The sequence below is a fragment of the Kogia breviceps genome, chromosome 5 (assembly GCF_026419965.1).
Source record: "Kogia breviceps isolate mKogBre1 chromosome 5, mKogBre1 haplotype 1, whole genome shotgun sequence".
NCBI classification, from domain to species: Eukaryota; Metazoa; Chordata; class Mammalia; order Artiodactyla; family Physeteridae; genus Kogia; species Kogia breviceps.
The window spans coordinates 146716477-146729820 of NC_081314.1; the positions used below are offsets into that span (position 1 = coordinate 146716477).

Sequence of the window (13344 nt, forward strand, 5' to 3'; positions counted from 1 at the left end):
CATTTTCATGGGAATGTTAGAATAATCTTGTCTATTTCTACAAAAAATCTTGATGAGGTTTTGATAGGAATTGTGCTAAATCTATATATTAATCTGGGGAGAAGGGACATCTTTACTGTGTTGTCTTTCAAACCATGAAAATGGTAGGTCTCACCATTTATATATCTTTTTTTATTTCTTTCAGCACACAGCTTCTGCATCTGTTTTGTTATATTTACACTTAAGTTGTTTGAGCTTTTCTAAGTGTTTGTAAATGGTGTTGTGATTTTAGTTTCAGTGTCTCCACGGTCATTGCTAGTATATAATCAATATTGTATCTTTATTTTGTATCCTGTGACCTTGCTGAACTCACTTATCAGTTTTACTTTTATATTTTGCTGAATTCTAATTGCTAATATTTTGTTAAGGATTTTTGCATCCACATTAACGAGGGATATTGATTTGTAGTTTTCTTTTTTTGCTGTCTTTGTTGGATTTGGTATCAGGCTAATACTAGCTTCATAAAATGAATCGGGAGATGTACCCTCCTCTTCTGTTTCCTAGAAGAAATTGTTCAGAATTGTATTACTTCTTCCTTAAATGTTTGGTAGAATTCTCCAGTGAAACCATATGCAACTGGAATTTCCGTGGGGGGAGTTTTTAAATTAGAAACTCAGTTTCCTTAAGAGATACAGACTGTTCAAATTACCTATTTCATATTGCATGAGTGTAGCAGTTCCTACTTTTCTAGGAATTGGTCCATTTTCATCTAGGATGTCAAAGTTATGTGTTTAGAGTTGTTTGTAGTGTTCCCTTGTTATCCTGTTGATGTCTGCAGGGTCTGTAGTGCTAGCCCCCTTTTCATTCCAAATATCGGTGATCTGTGTCTTCTCTCTGTGTCTCTTAGTCTTGCCAGGGATTTGTCACTTTACTGATATTTTTAAACAACCAGCCCTTTGTTTCATTGATTTTCCGCTTGTTTTTCTGTTTTCTGTTTCATAGATTTCTGCTTTTTATTATCTCCTTCCTTCTGCTATTGCTTTAGTTTATTTTGCTCTTCTTTTTCTAGGTTCCTAGATTATTGTGTTGAGGGTTTTCCTCTCTGCTAGTGCAAGCATGTAGTGCTATAAATATTCCTCTCAGCACTGCTTTAGTTGTGTCCCACAGCTAAATTTTGATGTGTTGTATTTTCATTTTCATTCAGTTCAATGTCTGTTTTTATATCCCTTGAGACTTCCTCTCTGACCCATGTATTACTTCCAAGTGTGTTGTTTAGCTTCACGGTGTTTGGAGATTTTCCTGCTATCTTTCTGTTACTGATTTCTAGTTTGATTCTCTTAAAGGTCAGAGACCATACTCTATATGGTTGCAGTTCCTTTAAATTTGTTGCGGGTTTTTGTGTGTGTATGTGGACAGCATATGGTCTATTTTGGTATACGCTTCATAGGCACCTGAAAAGAATATGTGTTCTGCAGTCGTTGACAGACTTTTTTTTTTTAACATATTTTTATTTAAATGTATTTATTTATTTATTTATTTTTGGCTGCATTGGGCCTTCGTTGCTGCGCGCGGGCTTTTCTCTAGTTGCAGCGAGCAGGGGCTGCTCTTCGTTGCAGTGCGCAGGCTTCTCATTACAGTGGCTTCTCTCGTTGTGGAGCATGGGCTCTAGGTGCATGGGCTTCAGTAGTTGTGGCACACGGGCTCAGTAGTTGTGGCTCGCGGGCTCTAGAGCGCAGGCTCAGTAGTTGTGGCTCATGGACTTAGTTGCTCCGTGGCATGTGGGATCTTCCCGGACTAGGGCTCAAACCCATGTCTCCTGCATTGACAGGCAGATTCTTAACCACTGTGCCACCAGGGAAGCCCCCGTTGATAGAGTTTTAAATATAGCTCAAGACTTTGAGACAGGTCATTAACTCTTGAAGGTTATGTGATACATTACTTTTTTAAACTTTTATTTATTTATATATTTTTTATTGGAGTATAGTTGCTTTACAATGCTGTTAGTTTCTGCTGTACAACGAAGTGAATCAGCTATATGTATACCTATATCCCCTCCCTCTTGGACCTCCCTCCCCTCCTCCCCCACATCCCACCCACCCATCTAGGTCACCACAGAGCACCGAGCTGAGCTCCCTGTGCTGTACAGCAGGTTCCCACTGGTTATCTATTTTACACATGGTAGTGCAATCCTAATCTCCCAGTTCATCCCACCCTCCCCTTCCCCCACCCATATCCACACATCCATTCTCTACATCTACGTCTCTATTCCTGCCCCATAAATAGATTCATCTGTACCATTTCTCTAGATTCCACATATATGTGTTAATATACGATGTTTGTCTTTCTCTTCTGACTTATTTCATTCTGTATGACAGACTCTAGGTCCATCCACATCTCTACAAATGACCCAATTCCATTCCTTTTTATGGCCAAGTAATATTCCATTGTATATATAGAATATATATACATTTTCTTTATCCATTCATCTGTTGATGGACACTTAGGTTGCTTCCATGTCCTGGCTCTTGTAAATAGTGCTGCAGTGAACATTGGGGTGCATGACTCTTTTTGAATTATGGTTTTCTCAGGGTATATGTCCAGTAGTGGGATTGCTGGGTCATATGATAGTTCTATTTTTAGTTTTTTAAGGAACCTCCATACTGGTCTCCATAGTGGCTGCATCAATTTACATTCCCACCAACAGTGCAAGAGGCTTCCCTTTTCTCCACATCCTCTCCAGCATTTGTTTCTAGATTTTTTGATGATGGCCATTCTGACCGGTGTGAGGTGATACCTCATTGTAGTTTTGATTTGCATTTCTCTAATGATTAGAGATGTTGAGCATCTTTTCCCGTGCCTCTTGGCCATCTGTATGTCTTCTTTGCTGAAATGTCTATTTAGGTCTTCCGCCCATTTTTTGATTGGGTTGTTTGTTTTTTTAATATTGAGCTGCATGAGCTGTTTATATATTTTGGAGATTAATCCTTTGTCCCTTGATTCGTTTGCAAATGTTTTCTCCCATTCTGAGGGTTGTCTTTTCATCTTGTTTATGGTTTCCTTTGCTGTGCAAAAGATTTCAGAATAAGTGATCTAAAATCCTGCCGAGCTCACCGAGGAGCGCTGTGAACCCTTCTCTCTGGTGATTCCTATCAGTGCAGCGGAGTCACCATCTTTCTTCCCTGATAGGTGTGGGCCTCTCTGAAGGGTAGAACTTGGATCAGCTCAACATATGTCTTAATGAAGTTTCCTGGCTGACATTTTTACTCTTATATTTCCAAGAGATACAACAAGACATTGTTTCCCTTCTTCTCATCAAGTTATAGAATGCTAAAGCCAGAGGAAACCTTGGGTCATCTGGTCCACCCTTTCATTTGGCAAGTGAAGGAATAAGGTCCAAGAGGTTAATTTAGATTGATTTTTAAAATACTTTTATGAAGTTAACATATGTTTATTATAGAAATGTATTAGATATAAAGAAACAAAAATAAGGAAAGAAAGTGTATATGTAATCTTACAACCAAAAAGTAACTAGAATTATTCTTTTGGAATGTATCCCCCCAAGTTTTCAGAGATGGGATCACACTGTACTACAATTTTTTTTTTCTTTAACAATAGACGTGAACGTTTTCCAAGATGTTATTCCTAATAGCAGAATGTGTTTCCACGGTACAGATATACCATCATTTATACGCTATAAGCGATGTGCATTTGATGGGCACGTAGGCCGTTACAGTTTTCACTGTGCTAAATAACACGGTGATGAACGTCTTTCTCCTAGAAATGAAGACACTATAGATCATTTTTAGCTTTTCAGCCCTGTTGCCAAATTGGATTATCAACGTTTTTTGTTTGTCTGGACAGGCTTGGTTTGGTTTTGACTTGTGTTGGTTTTAGAGTCAATATAGAAGATGGCATGAGTTCAGGAGGAGGCCTAGTTTAGGTCCCCAGCGTTTCAGGGCGTGAACTAAATGGCCATCTGGATCCAGGAGGAGAACCCTCCCTTCCTCAGAGGGTGGAGTTGCTGGAACAGTGCCGGGCAGTCTACACCTTCCTGTGAGGCATCCCGCCTTGGGCCCGGTCAGGAAACAGGAAAGCGGGCAGGTTATATTCAGCCTGGGGCCCGAACCTTGTAAAACCAGCCACCCAGCCCGGTTTTACGTACCAGGCAGCAAAGGGACAGACTTGCTCACCCCGGCCTGCTTCCTCTCTCTGGGACCTGCCGTGGGAGGAACCCTGTTGTGCTCTCAAATTATGCCTTGAACTCGCTTCGTCATCGTAGTTTTGCCCCCATACAATGGACCAGGGCGCCACATGAAAATGTCCCGCGTTTAGAGGCCCAGTCCTGCCTGCTTTCTGTGGCTGGCGCGGACCGCGGGAGGACCTCAGCCCCGGTCACTCCGCCCAGGCACCGCCGAGAGCAGTCCAGGAGGGAAAGGGCGTCTGAAGGTGGACGGGAAACCCCCGGCCCAGGGGAGGCCCTGCTGCTGAGAGGCGGCCAGAGCATCCCTCCAGGTGCCCGAGCGGCTCCCTGGCACGGCGCCGGCGCCCCTGCCCACAGCGTGCGGGTCCAGCCCGCGGTCCGCACAGTGTGCCCTTTCCCATCAGTCTTTCTTCCTTCACCTGCAGAGAAAGAAGAATTGATCCAGAGCGTGCTGACCCAGGTGGCAGAGCAGTTCTCCAGGTACAGAATCTTCTGGATACGTCATCTCCAGAGCTGGGTGCTTTTTCTCTTCATGGCTGGGGTGGGCCACTTGCTCTGAGGCTGTCCTGGCCGGCAGGCTCTGACACATCACTTGCCCCCAGAAGCTGCCTCCCCAGGGGAATCCTGTGGGGACTTACGTACCTAAGCCAGCTTGGATGGGGTCCAGGAAACGCCCGTCAGGTGCCGCAGACCACGTCGAGTGGGTGTTTTCAGAACGAGAGCCCGTGTTGCTGGTAATTTTCCCAGCTGGCTCTTCCGGGGCTAGGACTTCAGCCTCCAAGAACTGACGGCTTTCGCAGAGATCCTCCTCCCCATTCCGAGTTATCCTGCCGGCTCCGCGTCGGTGCTTTTCCACCTCTCAGTTACCCCGCCGTGCCATCTTACTGCCCGAGAGTAGTTAAAATGGGGAAAGGCCGTAGGGTGTTTTCTTAAAGCCCAAGAGTTGTGGAACTGAAGGGGTTGGAGCCCGGAGAAGGGCACATCAGGTCCCCTGAGGTGCTCTGTGCCCAGCAGGGGGCAGGGTGTGGGGTGGACCATGCCCTCTGTGAGCAGAGGACCTGGTCCTCCCCGGAGAGCACCTGCCCACTGCCCACGTATGGGGAAGTAAGCATACCTGCTCTACGTTCCCGTCTTGGAAAATGTACCTTTGAGATAATTCAGGGGTGTGTCTTTTTCCTCCGCCCCCTCACCAGCCCTCCCCAACTCCCATGGGCTCCTTAAACGCGACTGCTCCGTGCGAGCCCCTCACCAGCCCACCTGTAGGCCTCACCACGGCAGGGAGTCAGCAGATGTTGGCTGAACCCATTTTAACTTGGAGAGTGTGATGAGTTATGTTGTTCTGTTTTGTTTTTTCCTTCCTAGAGCATTTAAAATCAACGAGCTGAAAGCTGAAGTCGCACATCACTTGGCAGTGCTAGAGAAGCGCGTTGAATGTGAGTGCCATGTTGATTCCCTTTCGCTGATTTGTCTTTTAACCTCTGCTCAGAGTAACCACTGAAAACCGTGGCACTCGGTGATGGCAACGGAGGTGAGGCTGACAGCAAATGTCTTGTCTTTGGGAAATGCACCAAAGTTGCCTTCGAAGTTAACAAGGGCTAGAACAGTGATGAACCCTAAGTGTTTTATTTCTATTTTAAAAGTAACTCAGTGACATGTGACGTGTTATAAGTACGCAGTAACTTGCAACATGGTACTTACTGTAGCACAGCCCCCGGAATAGGGTCTCTTGGGTGCAGGAGAGCACAGGACGAAACCGTGAGGCCCCCAGACTTAGCCCCCTCCAGAGAAGAACTTCTGCAGAATAACTTGTGTGTGTGTCTTTTTACAAAAATGAGAATGCACCGACCCACACTCTGTGGTTTCACAATTTGGGGGGGAGGATGTCTACTAAATCATTACCGAGTCTTGATTCAGTGACCAAATAGCTGAAACTCTGGGAGGAAAACAGCTTCCAGTCACTCACCCTTTGCGTTCCCGTCCATCAAATAAGGAACAAAGCTTGAATTCCACGTGACCCGCAATTCCCCATTCAATGCACAACGGGAAGGCTCTTTGTCAGTGTCAAGGCCAAGGTTAATGGCTCCTGGGCACCACATTTACTGACTTCCGGAATGAGTAAACAAACTCCAAACCTGAGGCCATCGGGGTCCTGGCATCACGGACTCTACCTGGCTGACTCACTGAATGCCACTTTTCATATCTTGTATGAATTGCTTGGAGTTTTTCCAAGAAAAAAAATTCAGGATCACGTCCAAAACCAATTCACCTAACTAACTTGAATCATGATTTATATAGTTACCCTTTTCAAAGTATGGCAACATTTTTTAAAATCCATTTGGTCGTATCACCCTGGGAGCTTTGTTTTTCTCCCCCAAAAATCACGGTACCCAGAAACTGCCGTGAACTTAGTTTTCTGGGAGTGGTGCTGATACTCTAAATATACAGTGGTTGGAATATAGCACATTGTTTCTGCTGGATGTTTTTTCAAAAGAGAGAGCTTCATAATAAAGAAACTTTGGTTTGGGTAAAAAAATAAAATCCATTTGGTCATTAGAGCTTCAGAACAGTTTTATTTTCCCCGTTGGTGATGAAGGAGCCACCAAGAGATGAAGTGACCTGCTCAAGTTCATTCAGCAAATTGGAAAAGTAAATAAAACTGGGACCAGCCCCGGGGTCCTGGCGGGGCTGCTCCCACCGTCACCTTTTCACCGTCACCTTTCCCCATGGGGAGCCAGTGCCACAGGCGGGGCGGGGAAGGCCTGAGGATGCAGGTTAGAAAGCAGCTGTGACGGCTGGCCTCGCGGCTACAGCCGCAAACACTGGTCATGGCTGCCCTGAGCAGAAAAGAGGTTTTGCCCTAAGGGACTGGGGGAGCTCCCCTGGGTGTCCGGAGGGCTCAGGACCAGGGCTCAGTAGCTCTGCAGCAGGAGCGATACCCCCAAACCCCACGTAGAGCTGATGCTGTGAGGATACCGATCTGGTGGATCTGAGCCCCAGGTGCACAGTAAGTACCCCCCCCCCGGCACCCCTAGATCTGTGCTTGGAGCCCCATAGCCCCTGCGGCCACCGCTGTGCATACATCAGGCCGCTTCTCTGTACACGAGCTACAGATCCAGAGCCCGGACGGAGCTGGATCAGGTGCCCACACCCTCGCTGCGAGGACGGCCAAAGACAGCAAGTGTTAGTGGCCTGTGGCTCTCATGACAAAGCACTGCAAACTGGGGAGCTTAAAACGACAGAAATGGATTCTCGCGCTGTCTCGAGGCCAGAAGTCCGAGATCAAGGTGTCGGCAGGGTCAGTTCCTCCTGGAGGGGAAGCTGTCCCAAGCCTGCTCCAGCTTCCAGGACGCCCACGGGCCTTGGCGTGTGGCCTCACCCCTCCAGGCTGCCGCGGCCTGTACGTGGCCTTCTCCCCTTGCATCTGCATTCAGGTCGTCCTTCTATCAGGACACCTGTCTGTGGATTTAGGGCCCACCCTCACCCAGGATGAGCTCACCTCGAGATCCCTTTTCTAAACAAGGTCACGCTCTCATTCTGGGAGTCAGGATGTGAGCCCGTCCTTCACAGGGCCACAGTTCGACCCACTGCCGCGAGCGTTTGGGGTTTCCGTCTTCTGCCCCGGGCGGCCAGCTCAGCCTCCCACCAAGCCCCACGGAGGAGGGAGCTCTCTGGACTTGGGAAGAGGTTCAGCCAAAGAGCACAAAAAACATTTCACCGCCGAGCCACCACCTGCAATCACAGGGATGAACAGTCATACGGTCCCCACCTGGAGAGCAGGTGCCGGGGGGGTGGGCACGGGTGGGGGGGTGGCAGGTGCCCCCCGCTCCGTCCTCCTCTCCTCCGGCTCCACTGACCACCTCCCCCCGCCCCACACGGAAGCCAGCTCCAGTGCCGCCGTTCCTTGGAAATAGGCAGGTTGAAGAGGCCATTAATTAATTCTCCGAACTCCTACAGAGAGCTGTGCTGACTTCAACTCGAGAGGCTTCCGGTATCTGGCCGAGGGGACGGCAGTCAGGCCGAGAAGTGTTTTGATTTTGCCTTCAAGCGGCTTGTGGATTGAGGACCATTAAAGGATGGATCCCGGATGACCTTCCCCCCAGCATGTCCTTTCCCGGAAGCCTGCAGCACTAGCTCGCATCTCCTCCTGGGGCTCTTGTGTAAATCCGATCATTCACTCTCATGCGCATAAATTACCTGGAGGAGGGCATCACCGCCTCATCCCCCAGCTCAGGCTCACTGCACAGATCAAAGTGACGAGCGTTTTTACTCGTGGTATTAATTTCTAGCACCAGAGCCCTGGGCACTGAAGGAGGGGGTTGGAGAGAGCTTTGCATTTCTCAAGAGGGAGAGGAGGTTAGCGCTAGGGTTCCGGGAGCTGCGGTCAGGTGGCCGGGTGTGGGCAGCGGCCTCCCCCCATGGCCCACTTTGGTACCTCTCCCTGCATCAGCCCCTGGCCTCCCCACCTCCTCCTGGCTGCCCGCTGCCCACAGGAACGTGGCTATGGGGGCCCACGCACCCCCGGAGGTGGCCCTCGTCCTCCCCGAACTCCACCTGGCTTTGGCGCACCCTTTCCTGGCGCTTGTGGCTCACCGCTCCCCGGGCTCCCCCAGCCTCCGCGTCAGCGCGAAGGTGGGCGCCGTCACCTCACCCGTGCTGAGCCCCGGGGGGTGTGGGTTCCTAAGAGCCGCCCAGACACAGCAATCAGGGCCTCCCCGCAAGACATCGCAGGGACCTTGGAAATGGACAGGGGAGTTCTTTGGAGGACAGGGGTTCTGCAGCTGGACCTCTCCCGCAGGTCACTTGGGGAACTGGTCATGCGAGCCACTCAGAAGGTCAGCCCTGTCCCCGCAGAGCTGCCAGAAGCAAGCCGGCCTGCGCTGCTGGCCTGGGAAGAGGCTGCCGGGCATATGACTGTCAGGCTGCTCCGCTGGGCCCGGCCAGATATGGACACACACACGCACGCGCGTGCACACACGCACACGCAAGCGCGCACACGCGCACACACACACAAGCGCACATGGACACGCAAGCGCACACACAAGCACACACGCAAGCACACACAGAAACGTAGGCACATACACTCGCACACATACACGAACCCCCGTGTACATACACACAGAAACACACATACCATGCTCAGGCACACACACACTTTGGTACGTGTGAGCTGTTAGGAGCTGTTCTCTGCTTCTTGAATTCAAAGAGGCACCAGCTAGAACTGCCCATCTGTAAACCACATTGCAGTGATTTGACTTGTTTTAAATGGAATTTCCTGCCTTTTTTTTTTACCTTCTCAAGTGTATAATTCTTTGGAATCAAATGTAAATTTTACCATAGCTCTTAATTCAGCTTAAAAGCTTTCCTTCCTTTTCTGTGAAATGTTTTCGTTCTTTGGGAGGCTGGGGTCTCGCTTAGGTGAGAAGCCATTTCCTAAACACAGGACATCCAGGGCCTCCCCTGACTTCCCGGTTGGAGACGGACCATCCAGGGGCGCCCCTCCCTCCCTTCCTTCCTTGTTTGCGGGAGGAGCCCAGGCACCCCGCAGTGGGCACAGGGCAGTCCTGGCCCTGTCCAGCCTTTGCGCCTGCCGGGGCCTGGCCCAGAGCCTCCGGACTGGAGAGCTGGCCCCACGGGGCAAAGCTTACAGCCCGGTCGTGCAAACAACCCAGAAGACCGAAACCGAAGCTTGCTTTTCTTTCTGTCACTGGGGAAATGTGCTTTATGCCAATTCTTTACCAAAGTCCCTGGAGGAAGAGCTGAAACCCGAGGCTCTATTCCTACGTGGCTATAAGCAACTTTCCCTAAAGCTCTGCAGCCTAACTAGGGCCTCGCCTGCCCACAGCCGGCCTCTTAGGAGAGCCCAACGGGTCAGGGGGAGAAGGGAGTAGGACAGAGCTGCCTTCGTGACCTGACCGTGACCGAGCTGTTACTCCTGCCTGCTGAGGCCCCGTCCCCGAAGCCAGTGTCCCTCTTAGAAAATCATTCTTAAGGGTCCTCCAGGTGGCCGTGACCAGAGGCCCACAGAGTCCCCCCTAAAGCCTGAGAGAACAGCAGTGTCCGGGTGGTCCTCACACGGCCAGCCAGCCTGGGGCTCGGGAGCCTCCACCTCCGTCTGGGGTTCTGGCCCGTGCCCGCCTGTGTTTAGAGTTTGAGACTCTGACACGTGGGAAACCGGCATCCGTCTCAACCCCGGGTCCTCGCTGGCGTCGGTGCAGGGCCTGGGGGAGCCCCAGCTCGGACGGCCTCCTCCCTCCCCCAGGATCTCCGCGAGGCAGCCCGGTGCCCAGCAAGGCCTGGGAGCGGCGGCCCTGGGTCTGCTGGTGCCTGAATCCGCCGAGCGCTCTCGCGGCCTCCCGGCCGCCTCCCGGCCGCCTGGCTCTTTAATCCCGTGATACATTGTTTCTCTCTTCCATTGATTCATGCACTTCTTTTGCCATCTCATTACTCACTATCAGTTTCCTTGGCAACCAGGCTCTATTTCATAAACATCATTGCGGTAAATTCTATCATTCCGTGTTGCCCAAAAAGGCTTAATCTTAACATCACTCCCAATAAATGGCCGAGGGACCTGATCTACATCCATTTCAATATTCACACAATCAAATATCAGGCAGCCCCCAAGAACCATGAGCTAGGAAGCAGCTGCTAACAGGGGCACCCTTGACTTGTTGATGATGGAGAGAAGCAAACGAGAAAACATTATCCCAATTCTGCCTTTTTTTAAGTAAGAAAGATAAATAGATATTTAGATTGCATGGGGGTGGGAGAAAAATGCCTGGAAGGATACACACCAATATATACAATATTAAATGAGTTCTCTGGGCCGATAGGATCATGGATAAATTTTTTTTTTTTTTTTTTTGCTGCATTGGGTCTGTTGCTGCGTGCAGGCTTTCTCTAGTTGTGGGGAGCAGGGGCTACTGTTGGTTGCGGTGCGCGGGCTTCTCACTGCGGTGGCTTCTCATTGCAGAGCATGGGCTCTAGGTGCGCGGGATTCAGTAGTTGTGGCACACGGGCTCAGTAGTTGTGGCGCACGGGCCTAGTTGCTCTGCGGCATGTGGGATCTTCCCGGACCAGGGCTCGAACCCGTGTCCCCTGCATTGGCAGGCGGATTCTTAACCACTGCGCCACCAGGGAAGTCCCGTGGATAAATTTTTTAAATACCCTTCTTTGAGATACTCTGTATTTCCTCCATTTTCTACAACGATCATAGGTTATTTTGTATTCAGAGAAGTGATGTTGGAAACGGGTAATGAACGGTACCCGTGGACCCTGACAGGCAGGGCACCACTACCCTGTTTGGACTCTGTACCGTGTGCTCCATCTCTTCCGCAGATGGATCCACCTTTCGGATCCAAGTCTATGCCACATGCCAGGTCTCTTCTCCAGATCTATTCAACTTTCCAAAATTTTCTGCCCTTCACGTGTTAACAACCCCTTCCTGGGCCCCTTCCCGCCACTGATGTTGAGTCTGCCATCTGTTCCATTAGCAGGCCCGCAGACACAGCTCCGTGGCGGTCCTCTCCTCCTCGGGGTAAGCGTCCTGCAATGGGACGGAGGCCGAGAAATGCCTGGGAGGCCGCGCACGCCTGGTCCAAATGCAAACCGTAGAGGGTGTGTGCTGATGTGCTTTTTCTTGGAAGAGGACCCATGGTTTCATCCACCTCCTAACAGGGTCCACGATGCAAGAAAGCGCTGAGAGCACCCCCTCCACACCAAAGGAGAGTGTGGGCTCTTGGAGCACAAAGTACCAATGTCCAGTTCCCTGGCTTCCCCACCTCGCTGGGCCCGCGTCCTGGTACGGGAGGGTGGAGACGGTTTTCGAGCCTCTCCCTCGACATCCCGAACGGCACAGGAGCAGGTCACTGGGACCAGATCCGGGTATCAGGTCCTCCAGGCTCCTGCCACTGGGCGCAGAGCAGCAGCGGTTTCACATAGTCTTGTCCCCACTTGGCCCCTGACACTGAAACGTTCAGAAAACCCATCCAGGGAGGTTGTGGTTCCTGGCGGGCCGCCCGGGGGCTCGGCGCTGGGAGAGTTCCCCCAGCCGCGAGCTCCAGAGCTGCTGACAGTTCCTCCGGGCGGGAGATGGGTGGAAGCCCGCGGAAGTCGCCGAGTTGCTTTGTTTTTCTTTTAGAAATCACCTGCATTCTAGCTTTAGCCATATTCTGAGCCGCCTGATGGAAAGGAGAGGGAGTGGCATTGTGGGTAGTATCTTTCTGCACAAAAATCAAGGTGTGATTTACCAAGTAACAAAGCTAATCTTTTTTATTCCTTATGAACTGACTCTAATCTGAAAGCCGTTCCAAAACTGGCAGCGTTTCTGAGCTAAATATGCACCTGCCAGAGTGAACGTCTTGAAGTTGAACGCTCGCTGGCAGGCGTAAGCGCCGGTTCATCCTTTGATGAAAAAAAGAAACCATAGTGTTCTGACTCAGGGGGGCCCGTACTGCAGGACCCTGCGGGTGTGACCCAGCCCAGGCTCTGCTCCTCTTTCACCTGCCTGATCACTTCTCATCCATTTCAAGTCAGCACTTCTCCTGGTTAACTGCTCTACCCAGGACCTTAAAATGCAAAGCTTTTTACCTCAGCGAAATTTTCATCCTTGCTGGGAAGGCTGTGGTTTTGCTCCCCGAGCCCTTCACTGCGTTTCACTCCCCTGGGAACACGTACCCCCTTTTTCTTTGGGGGATAAAAGGTCCTCTGTCCCGTGTCCTCAGCTGGCGCTTAGGGGTAGGTACGGAGAAAAAGCAAGAAGTAGGTGCGGGAAGAGTGGAGATGCGGGGAGGGGGAGGGGCTTCTGTCCTCGAGGGCCCATGATGAACAGGCTTCGGTGAGCTGAGCGAGGGGGGGGGCCTGAGAATCAGCGGCGTGGGCGGGGTGGGAACCAGTGTCTGCGCCGGCTTCCACCCCCGGGGACGCGGGAGCCACGGGCGAGCCCCCGCTTACCAGCCTCCCCACCCTCCACGTGTATCCATGGTAACCCCCTTGTTTCTCTTGGTCTCCAGTGGAAGGACTGAAAGTGGTGGAGGTTGAGAAATGCAAGAGTGACATTAAAAAGATGAGGGAGGAGCTGGCGGCCAGAAGCAACAGGTAAGGTCTGCGCTCGGCTAGCGCGGCAGACGGCCAGGGGAGAGCTCCGCGCGGCCGTGCGAAGCCGAGAG

The 13344-nt window shown here is 50.9% G+C and overlaps 1 protein-coding gene across 4 annotated transcripts in view; it reads left to right on the plus strand.

Moving 5' to 3' along the window:
- PDE9A (phosphodiesterase 9A) overlaps nucleotides 1-13344 on the plus strand; it is a 103901-nt gene that overhangs the window by 67152 nt on the left and 23405 nt on the right. For 2 of the 4 annotated variants that reach the window (XM_067035182.1, XM_067035181.1), the window contains exons 5-7: nucleotides 4606-4660; nucleotides 5543-5613; nucleotides 13189-13273. In XM_067035182.1, coding sequence (XP_066891283.1) covers nucleotides 4606-4660; nucleotides 5543-5613; nucleotides 13189-13273 — 211 coding nt within the window. Of the gene's footprint in view, nucleotides 1-4372; nucleotides 4492-4605; nucleotides 4661-5542; nucleotides 5614-13188; nucleotides 13274-13344 lie in introns of those variants that run through there. The other 2 variants (XM_067035184.1, XM_067035183.1) reach the window with 2 other exon arrangements.